At 42.1% G+C, this 15,592-nt stretch overlaps 1 protein-coding gene across 1 annotated transcript; it reads right to left on the reverse strand.

Annotated features, from left to right (window-relative positions):
- Positions 1–1,103: 1,103 nt before the first annotated feature.
- Positions 1,104–4,704, reverse strand: mycla (MYCL proto-oncogene, bHLH transcription factor a). The gene is made up of 3 exons (XM_062522460.1): positions 4,371–4,704; positions 3,081–3,709; positions 1,104–2,399 (listed from the first exon to the last, which is right to left on the reverse strand). Exons 2-3 carry the CDS (start codon positions 3,658–3,660, stop codon positions 1,729–1,731), a joined length of 1,251 nt encoding a protein of 416 aa, XP_062378444.1. The 5' UTR covers positions 3,661–3,709; positions 4,371–4,704; the 3' UTR covers positions 1,104–1,728.
- Between the last annotated feature and the right edge of the window lie 10,888 nt (positions 4,705–15,592).

A 15,592-nucleotide genomic window follows, 5' to 3' on the forward strand; every position in this document is an offset into this window, starting at 1 on the left:
CACAAACCAGACGCGGGAGTTTGACTTATCCAGTGACATGGGGTTGAAAGTGAAAGTAGATGTCCAACAGCAGCAAAGAAGAAAGAGTTGCTTCTTTTCGTTGTGTGCTTTGCAGGATGTTGATCTTGATTGGTCTGATAACGAAAGGAGATAAATCAAAGTCTCTGTTAGACTTTCACTTAATTCAGACAATGGCTTCCTGCATGGTAGACAGGTGAAAGGTGTGAATTCTGGATGCTTCCAGCATGTTCTTAGGTCTATGAATTGAAGGCACACTCACTTTCCTCCTCTCATTTAAACATTTCCATTCTCATTGACACAAAAATGTTTTCAAGGTCCAGAAGCCCTCTCTGGTAAATCACTATAGAGTGCTACAGTTTGTCCTTTTTTAATCATCTTGATTCCCACCCAACAGAAAGTTGTTTTCAGTATAAAACATTGTTTTGTGCCACACATTCTTGTCACTATATCTGACGCACCCAAATAACCCAAATAATGGTTTGGCACAAGACTCACGGGACCTTGGCACTTTCCAGAGGAATCTCTTTCCTGTATGCACAAGGACAAATCTTAGTGACAGTTGGCTAAATGGCGAGCCAGTATATCAGGTCTCACACACAGGATACGTTACCAGCGGTTACTGACATCCTCAAAAAAGTTGCCAGAGCCACACCCTCGTGAAGCCAGCACAGCTTTTCTAACACACACCTGCGTTTTGCATGTGTGAAAATAAAGAGGGCTGTTGGGTAGGTGTGGCCGTGCGGGACAGGTGCTAGCAGTGGCTCACTCCTACGCCTGCTGGACCATCACTACCACAGTGATCCACTCTCCATATGTTGTAACTGTAACTTAATGCTGGCAACACCTTGAGCCAAAGGCAAGCTTTCTCTGAGGCACAATGTAGGACAGTTGGCTCCAGTACTCTTGTAGTCAGATGGCCAGCTCTCCCCACTTCCCTTATGTCCCTTACAGAGCTGTCTGACTGACGAGTGTCTGATCAGACAAAGAGGGGTCTATCCCATCAGCACTGAGACTAAAAACTTTGCAGGGATGATTGTTCACATAATGGACACACACACAAAACCACAAATACAAAAGTAATGTAATGGTAGTGGTTTTTATTCAACACCCATTTTGATTGGTGTTCTTTTTTTTAGCAAAATATATTTCATCTTAAGTAGTCGTGTAGCTTCTATACAGGTCAAGAGGTAGTCCTCAAATAGAATCTGTATTTACAGTGGAATTTGTACAGATGAAATTCATAACAAAATGTGCAAGTTTCAGAGTGATTTTGTACAAGCTCCTCTCTATACAAACACACACACGCACACGCACACACACACATGCCAGTCCCACTGAAAACTCCAACTTGGCAATGGAGTCAAGAATTGACCCCATAGACAAGGCCTAAATCTATGGTTCACCGCAAAAGGACATCTTCCCACATAGATGTCCATGGCCAGAGAATGTCGAATTAATGTACATCTCCCATAACAAAAACACAACCACTTCTCCCCCAGTGTGGCACATGTCGAAAAGCGTAAAAGCGTAAACGTCCGTTTAATGCCTTCCCAATAGCCCTGTTGGTTTCACTTCAGCCCGTGTTCATGTGTGGGGTCCTTGTGATACTACTCAGCAACCAAAAGCTCTTGCGTGGTCTAGTTTGGGGATGGCAGCTCTGGCATGTCAGTCAAGCAGAGACCGTTTGCATTTGGCAACCCTGCTGCTCTAAGTGTTTGTTGTGGGCTTGCCTTTCTTCAGGCTACTTAGGCGGCGCAGGAGCTGCTGCTGGCGGGCCCGCAGCCGCCTCCTCTCCTGGGCCTGGGCGTGCTCGCGGGAGTGCAGCTGCAGCAGGTAGTCCACGGCCCGCGTGAGGATCACCACCTTGGGGGTCTTGGTGGAGTCGGCCAGGTTGGGGATCTGGTCGCGGAGGGCCAGGAAGCGCGAGCGCAGGTCCTTGCGCCGCTTGCGCTCCATGAAGTTGTGGTTGCGCCGCCGCTCGCCCACGGTGACGTCCTCGGAGTCGGAGCTGTGCGGGCTGTTGGGCGACGAGGAGGAGGAAGAGGAGGACAGGTGATCCTGCTCCATGTGGGGCCGCTTCCTGGACGGGAGGCCAAGATCAATGTCGTCATCGTCGTCGTCATCGTCGTCATCGTCGTCATCATCGTCGTCGTCATGGTCACCATGGTCACCATCAGCGTGTTCTGTATCCTCGTGGTCACTGTCCGGCGATGGCGCCGCATAGTTGTGTTGCTGCCGGTGCACGGACACGTGGAAGCGTTTGGTGCCAGGGCCGTGAGGATCCCCGGTCACCGTGATGGTCACGGGGACGAGGGTTCTGTTTGGTCGGCTCTCCACGGTCACCACATCGATCTCATCGTCGTCTTCATCGTCATCATCTGAGATGAAGAGAGCACAAACTCAAAACACTGCACCGAAACCATATACAAAGATTTTGATTGATGATTAGTAATGTTTCCATTCTAACAATCACAAGAACTACAAAAGTAGGTTTATTTAATTAAAATGTGACAGGCATTGTGCATCTAGCCCATACAATTCAAGTAATCAGATCCTTGCTCAATAAGTCCTTTACATTTCTGAACAGCAGCGCAATTGTAAAAAGCAACAGCATTGGAAAGTACTTGGAGTGCCCATCACTGATGTCAAACTGTTCTTAGCTTTCATTTGGGCATTAAGTGTAAAGTGCAACTAAAGATGATCCCAATTGCTTTAGGTCTGCAACGGGGAAGGTTGAAAGGGATGGTCTTATGCAGTTGTAGACCGCCATGCTTCCAACCCATGACAGGGCGTGCCACTGCATAATATCTGAACTGGGTGTGGAGTTTGCTGCTAGGCCAAATCTCTTGCCAATCAGTCAATATGTGCAAATGAGATGTGAGACATGGCGGGATGAAAGCGCATGAGGTCTGAAGCTGCTGCGGTTGTCTCTAATTAGACAAGTTTAGGTATTACTTCCAAGTGAAAATCAACTGAAACAGTCATACATCGCCTGTTGAGACATTTAAGCTTTCTACATATAGTCGGGCAATCTAGTTACTGCAGGACCGATTTCTTACCGGAGGAGTCAGCACGAGACTCAGACCCCGAGGATGCAAGCCTCTTAAGGTTATTGCAGGGGATGTTGAGGACAGCAGTCGGGTTCACGCAGTCTCTTGCAGGAGCACAGATGACGGTCGTGTCTGCCACACTGTTAGTGGCCTTTACAGTGAGGGCACTGGTTTGCATGCTGGGCAGAGGTCTGATCAGTGGGCGCTCACCCACGACTTTCTCCAAACGATGACTCGCCGAAAAACCACTCCACATGCAGTCCTGGATGATTATAGAACTAAGGTTTCCAAAAATGTCTTTAGAGTCAATTTTGTAGCATTCCTCAAAGTCTTCATCTTGTGCCAAAAGCTTGGAGGCCCATCCCAGTTTATCGGGTGACGGCAGCACAGCAGCGGCATCGAGTGTCCGTGTAGGAGACATGGGCGGGGTGGGCAAGAGTTCGAATTTTTTCCATATATCCTCGCTCGGCGCTGTAGATTTAAAGAAATCCTCTTCCGTATCAAGGCGGTCGTAAAAATAATGTTGATAACGGTCAAACTCCATTTCCCAATTCTCACGAAACGGTGCTATAGCGTTGGCTCCGGGCATCTCATGAGTGGAAGAGCAACTCCAGTTCTTATCAGTAACTTCTCACCGTCTAAAGAGATAAAGGATTGTGTTTAGAGATTATCAAGATAACATTGAAGCTATAGCTCACATCCCACTTCCTTGTAAGCTATAAGAAAATCCTTGCAGGAGCATGCTTTAATTAAATAAACGAAGGAGTCTTAAAATGTGTTAGAGAAACAGATAGCTCTTCAAATGTAGAGCCACATTGTTGCCAGGAGTAATCTGCTCTCAATACAAATGTAACATTGTTTAGGGGTAAAGTTCAAATATAATCTTAGTTGGTTTGCCTTTTGACGCAACTTTATAGGTTACACAGTGTCCCACTGACCGGCAAAAGTAGGCGTTGCGATTAGCCTTCATAGACTGCGTTCTAACTACCGGTAGTGCGGCATAAGAGCAACACAATAAGTTACGGCCGCTCCCATACCATATGCTGCTGCAAGGTTACCTAAACACTGTAGCCTAGAGATAACATAACGTTTGTTGCTGAACTGTATCTGGCTCTAGACCACACATACAAGATAATTTCATAATGCTCTGCGGATTTGGAAAGTCCGGAGTGGCAGCTCTGGACAACCACTCAATTGTTAAAAACGCAAAACAATAGAACCCAATGTTCAGCAACTTAATGAAATCTTTGTACGGGATATATTGAATCGCACAATATTGAAAAAGACTGAAAATCTTACCGGGTCATCAGGGCTACAATGCACCATAACACAAAATAGCTATCGATGGTAAAAGCACATCCGCAAAAAAATCAGCTGTGTGTAAATATAGGCTACAATAGCTGCAACGTATTCCGTGAAGTCGCCCTTTGTAATACTTCGTCGATTGCGGGCTATTATAAAAGTCCTTGAGCAGTCTGTGAGAAATCACCTGACGTCGACCAACGTCTCAAATAAATTCCACAACACGCTGCAGGTTTCCAAAAGCCTTGTGTTAATTATCAAATCCACCCCGATATTTTCACAGCTCCGTTTTCACCCACTCTCTGACTTTTACGCATGTCGCATGCCGCGTTTTCCCGCCAGTGCGTCTTAGGCTTTGTGGAGAACAGAACAAGTTATTTGCATAAAGAGGGCGGAGAATAATCTCCAACCGCGCCTATGTTTTAAAGAAGCAGCGCCTATGATCTTTCAGCCGCAGTGAGTAGCCTGAAAACCGACGCCCTTAGAGCCATACTAATGACCCTTGTGTTATTTTGGTCACACAACGTCTTTTTTGGTTTTATTGTAGGCTATACAGTGAAGAGGTGCCATGTCATATCAACTTTTCTCTGTCAAATAATTTAAATGCATGCCTGAGATTTTCCTCCATATTCATATCTCCTAAGATCGAGCTCACATGCGTACAACGTGCGCGTGTGTAGGGAGGGGCGCCGTGGACCCATAATCTATGTGCTCAGTAAATGCTGTCTGGCCCCCTGGTGAGAATATTGAATATCAACCGTCAGAATATCCCTCTAGTATTCAGTCTAGAGTTGTTTCAGAATGCAGGAAAGGTTCATTAAGATAAATTAGTTGACTTTTGAACATGGAACTGACAGGGTTCTCATAATTCTAGGGCTTTTGGTAGTCACTTCACATGTGTCCTCACACATCGTCTTCACATTTAACAAGTTCCCTCCTCATAATATGTCCCTGGTTGCATTCCAATCATTTTATTCATGATAATTCAATTCTGTCTTTTGAGGTCATTTATGAGTCTCCAACTGTTCTCCAAGTGCTCTTAAAAAGCTCCATGCATGTGATGTGAGTTGTCAATTAGGTGCTAATTAGGGTTCTTTGCATTTGAGAAAGGACCACTAGCCCTCTACCTCTGTGCCTAGTGTGAAAGCTATGGAACGAGGATGCCTGGGCGGTATGCCCTGTTCACAGTGGGGTGACAGGAGCAAAGGCAGGTAGGTCAGGCTACTGAACTGAAAGACAAGCAGTGGAGCAGAATGAGAAAATTTTTTAAATGCAGGGAATGAATTCTAGGTTGTTCTTTTTTTTAACTGTTCTCTAATATCATACAGGCTGTATACTGAAACCCTTGACATAAGAGTGTTTTATTTTGAAAAGAAAGTATTTTTGTATTGCTTTGCAAAATTCACAGGATTTTGTTTCAGTTGGAAGGAAATGTGAAATATCACAACTCTGAGACATGCAGGCTCACTAGGTCACTGAGTTCTCAGCTTCTCTCTAAGAGTTTAGTTTGTTTGAAAATTGAATAGAATGTCATGTCCCCCCATCCCCCACCATAAGCCCTCATATTGGTGTGTACACACACACACACACACACACACACACACACACACACACACACACACACACACACACATGTACACACGCCCATATACAACCCACAAGCTAACGATTGATGACAAACTGTTGTCTCGTGCAGACCTCATGCCTGGCACACCCCCTCGCACACTCTGCTTCAAGCTGTTGCCCCAGCCACCACAGAGTTGCCCAGACTAAGGTCAGGCGACAGGCCATCGCAGGGGTCACCATCACCTAGCCACTGACTATAGACCAACAGATTTTGCTTAACGCATGGGTCAGTTATTTTACTCATCAGATTCACCCCGTATAGATCCATCACTTGATGCCACAACGGCTGAGGATAAATTAAGAACACCGTTATTTTCATGTCATTTTCTCACTGTTTAAGTGTTAATTCCAACGATAGCCAAAATTACATGAGTATTAGTGTGACTCAGATTGGCTCAGATTCTCATAACAAAGTTTGCACAACAATTGTATTTGGAGCTACTGTTTTCATATCCTAAACTGGCAGATTATGATCCTAATACCAAACAGAAAATCTTAATTAAACTTCAGGACAGTCATTGCACTGACCCAAATTGAGATGAAATCCAGGAATTTATTGTATCTCTCTCTCTCAATTAACTTAATATTTTGACTAAATAATGCAACACAGATTGAGACATATTGTGTTGCAATGAAAGAAGGGACCACTCATGGTATGATAGAATTTTTTACGGTGTTACTCATTGTTTTTGCAAACTGGAGGTTTATGCCCATCATCCAACAGTGAAAGCCACTGTGGAAATTATCAAGACAATCTGATGCGTTTCACAACTTTAAAATGTAGAAATCTCAGCAGCTGCTTAACTCTCATACTCTCGTCCCTCCACTCTTCCTATATTCAATATCTCCATAAGTCTCTCTCTCTCTCTCTCATTCTCTGTTTGAGCCACCACTTTACCCTGCAAAAGAGAAACACGCATACTGAATTGTTCTTCGCAACAAAGCTCCAAATCAACAATGCCCTCAAAGGACTCATCCAAGACCTCCCAACCCATCCCCCGCCCCAAACCAGCTACAGCTGATGCTACATCCTACCCCCTCGGTCCTGCTTCAGCTCTCCCACCCCCACGCCTACCCACTTCTGGTGAGCCCTGTGCAGATGAACAAAGGGAGGCGCTGGGTGAAGTGGTGAGTGGAGAATCAGCTGTGGAGTAAAGCCCTGATGAGGCCACTCTCATGGTTTTTCCACAGTTACTCACAGGTTTTACTCCTCTCCAAAATGTCAATAGAAGAGTCGTTTTCAACCAGTGTGCCTCAACATGATGAAATTCACACAGAGGTATAAACTGTTGCATCGCTGATGTGTTTGGCAAAGAGAGCTTGTCGGAATACACATGGACGATATCATCACTTTATCGTATTTGTCCATATTGCCTCATGTGATTGCCTTTGCAGAGACTTCATAGGAAAATCGCAAATGGAATATGTGATGTGATCTACGAAAACCCATCACAAGGCCCACTCAAAAATCTTTGATTTTTGCTCCATTTCAACCCTCCCTGGAGAAATTTGACCAACTTAAGATTCCGATATCATCCTAGCAACATTCTTGACACTGTTCCTTAGCTAAATTGATTCCATCCTCTCAAAATCATGGATGTTGCTAGGACGGTACCAGAGTCATAAGTTGGTAAAATTGCACCATATGATGGGTTTTCCCAGATAACATCACATTATGTAAAATACTAGAGAATACAAAAAATGACGCCATCATAAAAATAACCAAAGGCAAAAACTAAGCTCACTGCTCAGATTGGCAGACTAGGCACATGGAGAGTAATGGACGTTCATATGACTGTTTAAATATTTTATTACAAGGACAGGGTTTGTATCTAATGAGGGAGAAAATCCTTTCTCTGCCCATTCATTTTGTGTGTGAGAATCAGACTGAAATTTCTCCCATAGCCTCCAACACCATGGCCTTTCACCTCAACCCCTCACCCCTGTGACACCACTACCACCCACTCTAGATGTCATGCTAAAAAAAGGACCAAACTACAAGCATATCGAAGGGGAGAGACCAAGATGGGGGAGAAAGAGAGATAGATCCTGAGGAAAGAGAATCCTCCATTGTAAAGACAACAGATAGGTCCTAAGGGGCATTCCTCCACATGGTGATTGCCCATCTCAAACAGAAACAAAGCCAAATCATCCCCCTCCCCCTCCATAGAGATGCACTGGAGCTTCACACTGTGATCTATTCATTTCTGAGTTCTTTTCAGACTGATCGTTGACATTTGCATTTATTCAAAGCATGAGTGTAAACAATTAAATGTATGGCTAATCTTACTTAAGGTTTGTCACTCTTGCCGAGCACTGTAGTTAGAAGTGTCCTGATGTTACAGTGAGTCATCAAACAAAGGATGTGGAACCACCCTAACAGGAAATCTGTTACACAATACTCTACTGGCAAAATCAACAGAGACATCCTAAGATTTATGTAGTTGGAAAAAATGAAAAAAAAAAAAATAGAAATAAAAAATAAAAAAAATAAAATAAAAACAGGCTTGGGCTTAATCTTAATCAAATATATCTGAACTAGAGGAGGAGGTTTTCTCTCCACTGAAGCTTTGTTTGATTGCTCTGCTTTGCTTGGCTTTGTTTTCTGTTGGAAGGTGTCTAACAAAGCGTTCTCTTTCAGTCTCTCTCTCATGCAGAGACCTCAGACTTACTTAAGTCTGATCTAAATGTATACACTGTCCCATACAAAATGTCCTGTGTCTCAAGATACATGTTTGTGGTTTTGGAGAGAGGGGTACCAAGGGTGAGAACTGTGGTGCCTTTGTTGGCTCACCCCCACAGTCGTTTGCCCTTAATGGAGCAGTTGATTGCACAGTTCAAACTCTGGCCAGGAGGTGGAGCCAGTTGCCCATTTTTCACACCCAACCAAAAAAAACTGACCCACTCACTTATTATCTACCATTTTATTGGACCACTCTTGACTATAATTATATTATGACACATTCATGCATTAACCATGTGTTGTTTCAATAGCCCCACAACATTTACTTTTGTCTAGAGTTGCATTATTACTTTGTCAAGACCATGTATTAATCACCGGAGACTCAATCCGCTTGACCACATTCAGTCTTCTTCAGTACACCACATATACATTCATCCGCACACCCTAGGAACTCTGAGATGACTTCACACATTAGTAGCCCAATGATTACATGGCCATAGAGTAATGAAACGGACAACATTGCAATTTAGTTAGCTACTGAAGTTCATTTACAAACTAGAATGGTATCAAAAAGCATCTAAAAAAGCATTGAAAAGCATCTAAAAAAGAAATAGCATTGATAATAAAATTTCTTCTCATGTCCAGAAGGCCCTTGTTGCATAACAGTAGGCTGTCTGTAGCCTCCCCATGCAGGGTTTATGTTTTATGTTTCGCAAATTTAAACAAAAGCTGATTTTTTTTTTCAAATGATGCTTCTGCGGCCTTGGTTGGCACCCATGGTTCCTATGCACAGGGAAAAGACCCTACCCCGAAGAAGGAGCTTAAATAGTAGGAACTGCGGTCAGAGAAACATTTTAATTCCCAGTTCCATGCTTTCCGAATGCGCAAAAAAGGGGTTAAATGTATGTTCAAGTTGAGGAAACTGCGAAAAGTTCCTCCAAAAGAGACTAAAAGCTCCTGCGATAGGGACTAATGGGGTTTAAGTAAGGACTCTGATGTGGTTAATTCATCTGTGAAAATGATCCATCATTCTCCCTGTCCCTGAACCACTCTTTCACAATTTGAGGTGATGGGTTTGATTCTTCCTGGAATCCGACCATGCCATCAAGTAATGAGTGAAATCACAGATCATAACACTGCCTCGAGCAGCTTTTACAGTGAATACTATTCAAGCTGGATGCATTTCAACATGGTTTCAATACACACAACACAATAAGAGCTCATAAACATAAACAAGACTTGCAAGTTGACTTACTGAGTACAACAGTAAATGTTTACTAATAATGTGATATCTTGTTTTATGAAATAATGCCTACATTTGTAATTTGTAGAACTCTGTGGGATACTGTTCTTTTCTGTATGGGACTATGTGGGTTCTAGTATATCTATGTCTAGTCTCCACCTTGGCTTGGTGATCCAAAGTTTGTTATTTGTTATTTTTTGTTATTTTCTATCAATACTGTATCTCAACTAGGGTATTTCAATGAGCCCTGTCAGGTGACTTATCACATGACATAGATTGATTGATTGTTTTATAAAGAACACCTGCGAGTGTGATCACTGATTGCCCTGAGGAAGACTCAGTAGAGTCGAAACGCGTAGGCGCTCTTTATCCAATGCAATAAAGGATTTTTAACTTTTTTCACTAAATCGGTGTGCCTTGGACTTCTGACTGCCTTAGTAACTTTATACAGGACAGTCGCTGTTGCTTCAAGGCTTGCAAGTTTATTTCAATATGTACATTTATACACAGAGGAAATTCTATGTGCTTTAGATTAAAAAAAGAACAAAGAATAGTAAATTATTGTAAAATAAAAGTATGAAATATATGTAGAGGGGCTTTCAAACGTTTCTGCTTTTAAGGCCCACCAGCCAGAGTTGTGTATCTTGTATCCAGATGCTTTTTAAGTTTTGAAGACCTCGACAGCTTTGATATCGATAAGCCATACTCAACATCATCACCTTTATTGACAAAACCATAGTTTGTGAAATCCGGATGGTATATTTGCAGAACCTTAGTAGCTTTTGGTAAAATAGTAGGCCTATCACTGAGTGCCTCAAATTGAGGATGTTGCTTAAATTTGGAACAAATATTATAGCCACCCTAGCCTGGCATAGCCCTCTGTAAGCTTCCGCTCAATTTTAATTTCCCTATAGCCAGCCTTGATAGCTGTTACTTCTAAGTTTAACATGGTTACTAAAAAATATCTAATTTCTGATTAATATTGTGCTTTACTAAAAAAATAATAATAATCAATCACCTATTTCACAAGAAAAATGGCTTCAATTTGAAAACATGTCAAAGCCCACTAGATGGCGCTGCACGTCTAATGATCTAATGAGCCCCAGAATACACTGATGTAGACAATATACAGTACATAGACAATAGTTTGAAAATATAAACTAATTAAAACTTTTGAAAAAATTGTTTTGAAAAGTAAGGTACAGAAAATATAATAATTAAAAGATATAACACACAGGACTGGGGATGTGTGGTCATAAGAAAACCACTAGTCAGTAAAGCTAGTTGGAAAGGCTGCAGCATGAAGGCGGACACTGGAGCAGTGGAGAAAGGTTATCTGGTCTGATGACTCCTGGTTTACCCTATTCCAGAATGATGGGCATGCAATAACGATCCCATTAAATGCGTATGCACAACCCCCTGGAGACAGCGTCATGCCTCAGTTGGTGAGTAGGGTCATCATCAACATTATGAGCCTATCAAATGAAATCAGATGACTATCTGAATAGGCCTAATGACCATAATCCCATTAATGGATTTTTTTCTTCCCTGACGACACAGGGATATTACAGGATGATAATGTCAGAATTCAATTGACTCAGATTATTAAAAGCAGGTTAAGGAACATGAGGGATCATTTCATTATAAATTGGTCACCGTGGATCCCTGTAACTGAAAGTGTGGAAAAGACTTTACGCAGTAGTTCAGCTTTCATGTCATCCCTATCACTATGAAAAAGAAATGCAACAGTATGGAAATAAGTGTTGTGATCCTGCACTGTCTAACCAATTACAAGACAAGAAAAGGCCACGGCGACAAGAAGCTGTAATCAAGCTATAGTCCAACTAAATATTAAAATATTAAACCTTTAAGGGCAAAAACTAAATTAAGAGAAAAGTCCGCTGCAACCAAAATTATGCTCCCAATTTCTTTATTTGAAAAAAACGTTTTTGTCCTGCTCCCTTTTTTAAACTGGATGTACATGTTTTGATTGCAATTCCCACCTTTAAGGGCAGGCAGTTTACAAATGACACAATGGAATTAGGGAACTATGGGATGCACCGATATATCAGCATTGGGCGATATTTGCCTTGTGGACTGGTATTGGCCTATTTGCTAAATATATTTGAAATTGACCAACGACAGTGACTGACATTAATCCAGTGGCGCTGCTGGCCTTTTGGGTGACCTGAGCAGAATGGTGGCGCGTGTAGCCAGTTTTGCATAGATTGCAGGGTCATAGGCTGTAGAACTGATAGGCTACCTTCTGACATGGCGAGTGCCACATCTATTTCCCTGTCTTCTCCTCCTAACTCTTAGTCTGGCTATCACCATATAAGATCAATCTTTTAAGACTGAACATTAGTCTGGGGAGTCTGCGCTTTATTTTTACTGCACAAAAGGCGTGACCAGTGGGCGTAGTTCAAACTACTCTGTATGCTTTTGGATAGTCCTTCGACCAATCAGACAAACGATACAGGTGCGCCTTTTGGATAAGCTAGTTTGTGGTTGGATCCAGCAAACGTGGACAGGAAGCAGAAGAGATGTGTAGGTTTCCAGCCTGAGCAGCAGGGCGAAATCCAAATAGCCGGCAGATCAGGCAGGGTTTACCCAGCCTACCTACCGTTGATGACAATGTTTGAGCCATGCTTAGACAGCCTAATATCATCACAACATTAAATATCTATGCAAGAAACATCTCATGGATGCACTGGGACGCATCCTCAGTGATGTATCCTGGGATCATTCGGTGTTTCGGGTCTCGCAACATCATACACCCTCGCCCAGGCGACCCAGCCGGGGTTGATCAAGTCCCGACTTGCGTCCCAGTAGCAGACCACGGATCAGCCCTCTTAATCCAAAGCCACCTAGTGGCTTTTTCTGCGGCTTCGCTTGTGGATTTGATGGCCCACTTCTTGGCTGCCCCTGTCACACCCAAACCGCTGAGGACTTTGCACAATGAATGTCCCGCAAAACCTCTACAGCCGACTAGCATTAAGCTTTGTATCTTTAGAAAACCAGTCATGTTTTTGAAAGGTCATGCATCATTCCCTCAGTTTGCCTTGAGATGGGAGAACTACGGATTTCAATGTTGGACTTCCTGCTTTCAATGATGTAAAAATCATCATTTTACATCATTGAAAGCAGGAAGTCCTCTTCATGGGCTTCATTGAAATCCGTATTTCTCCCATCTCAAGGCAAACTGAGGGAATGATGCACGACCATTCAAAAACATGACTGGTTTTCTAAAGATACAAAGCTTAATGCTAATCGGTGAAGTGTCCCTTTAATGGTGGCCCTACTGCTTCTTTATCATTATCTTTCTCATTCGTTTTTACAAGTCAGAGGTAGCCTAGGCCTATCTGCAACTATGTCACCTGACAGTGCGTTGAGGCAAGGATCAAGAATAATGCTCCCGTCGGCAAAGATCTGTGGTAGATAAGGCCATGTGATTGCAACTAGGCTAAGTTACACCTGACGGTGCGTCGAGGCAATGACATTGTCTCGTCAGCTAGTTTTAATAAATTAAACGCATAATACTGAGGATATGATCTCGGTTTCTTCTGGTAGATACCTAGGCTGGGTGAACCCTGCCTGACCTGCCGGCGAATTTGTATTGAGTTTAGTATGGTGATAACCAGACTAGTAACCATTCTCACAGTTTATGGTCAGTAGCCTGGATTCTTATATCAAAAAGCAGATGTCAATCATCATCAATAATAACAGCTGGAACTTGCCTCTCTTTTGGCTAAATGTTGGCGCCCCTCCCGACCGACGCCCTTTAGTGCCCAGTGCGCGATGCGCGTGCTGGAAACGGCGGCACTGCATTACAGTTTTTTCAACTGTTTACACTCTAAAATTAAACATTTCAGACGGTTAACAAAACTTAACTCAAAAAGCAAAACACCTGTGCAGAGTAGTACAACCGTAGCCTACGCAAAAAATCAGCTGCACGCTTGTTGCAAAACATTCCACACAGTTGTCAAAACGTAAAACACATTTTCACACCTTAGACACAGATAAAGATTGTAAGGTTACTTCCTTGTCATTGCAAAGCCCTGGATTGCCAATGACTACACTAATGAACGAATTGGACATCACCAGCACGAATCACATCCACCAGGTGTGTATGTAAGCACACATGTGCAAAATTGAAAACGCAGCACTCATATGTGCTCTTGTTGCTTTTACAGTAGTTGTTCTTCAGAGTCAAAGTGTATACAGTATGCAGTAGTTTTTATTTGTCTAGATTTTATTTGTTTCATTGATTTCATTGTTGGTTGATTACTGTAACTGATTATGGTAAGAAATCCTGTATTGAAAGAAATACTTGAAATATTCAGTCTACAGCATCAGTGTTGTGCTGTGCAAGTGCAAGTTTATAGACCTATTTGTGTACATTTTTCCTATGTCGAACTAGTCATGAATAATGTTGTGGGTTTGTCACTATTTTTTGGACATATCCCTTACATAACAATGTTGGGCAAAAATCTAGCACATGCTATTTACTACTGTAAAACAAGCAAATGTGTTTTTATTGTGAATTTATTGTGTTGGTGTGTATAAGATGGAGACAGTGTATAATCATTGAAAGAATGTGTTAGTGATATGAGAACAGTGTAAGGTTTTTATCCATTTGTTTATTGTTTTGACTGAAATATTCCATTTTGCTAACAACCTGTTGTGTTCTGCTAAATGGGTGTGGTGTTTGGTTAATTGTGTGAGGTGTTTCGAAAAAAAGAGCCCTGTTTTCAAAATTGTGTGTAAACCATTGGAAAAAAAGTGTAATCTGTTGTGTTGCATCAATTCTGTTAGCTAAATGCTGTGCTACTGTATGTGCAGACTGGCTCATTCGCAGATGAATAAGCTGAGAGACATGAAAATGATTCAGCTGTTTTAATTGTTTTACTTTTTGGAAACGCTGGCTGGGCTACTTCTAATAGACTAACCCAGAGATGACCGGAGCACTCAGATTACAAAATAACTTTTTTTTATTATTATTATTGTGGTGCACAAAAGAGTTTTATTTTTTGTTTATTATTATGACGGTCGTGTCCATGACTCAAACAACAATTTAATAGCCTATGAAGTAAACAGATAAAAATGAAAAAGAATAATACAAAGCTCCATCAGTTTATCTCAGCAGTGGAATATAGAAGAAAGTTGTTAGAAAAATGAACAAATCTGAACATACAGTCTTAAGAAAGGGTTCCTGGGGTAATAGAACCATGAAGGCTTTGAAGCCTTTGATGAATCCTTCCAACTGGTTTGAAGGACCATTTACGAGTGCCATATGAAGCATGCAATAGAATCATTTTTGGTTCAGCACCTTTTTTTTTCTAAGAGTGTATGTTTTTCGTCAACTTTCTTACCAATAAATGGGGCTTGGGTATGCTATCAAAATTTCAAATTGATACTGTATGCTATATGCTGTATGACAGATATGTTCTAAACAGTGGCCAGAGGGCTTTTGGGCAATTGAGGAACAGTGGCCAGGTTACTGTGTAATGCAGTAAACATTTCTAGACTCACTTCTCCAAAAATGACCACAGAACAATGCATGTTTCGATTGTTCACAGCCCAAGATTTGTGCTGCTGACACCATTGAAACCAATCTCTCCACTGGTGCCAAATATTTGGCCATTGTAGAATGTTCTCTGAACAATG

This window comes from Sardina pilchardus, chromosome 20 (genome assembly GCF_963854185.1).
Source record: "Sardina pilchardus chromosome 20, fSarPil1.1, whole genome shotgun sequence".
In the NCBI taxonomy this organism is placed as follows: domain Eukaryota; kingdom Metazoa; phylum Chordata; class Actinopteri; order Clupeiformes; family Clupeidae; genus Sardina; species Sardina pilchardus.

Excerpts from the sequence above, each read along its gene's own strand:
- mycla (XM_062522460.1), bottom strand. The coding sequence starts at position 3,660 with ATGCCCGGAGCCAACGCTATAGCACCGTTTCGTGAGAATTGGGAAATG. Across the intron at positions 2,400-3,080 it reads GTCTCGTGCTGACTCCTCCG|ATGATGACGATGAAGACGAC; the intron begins GTAAGAAATCGG and ends TCTTCATCTCAG.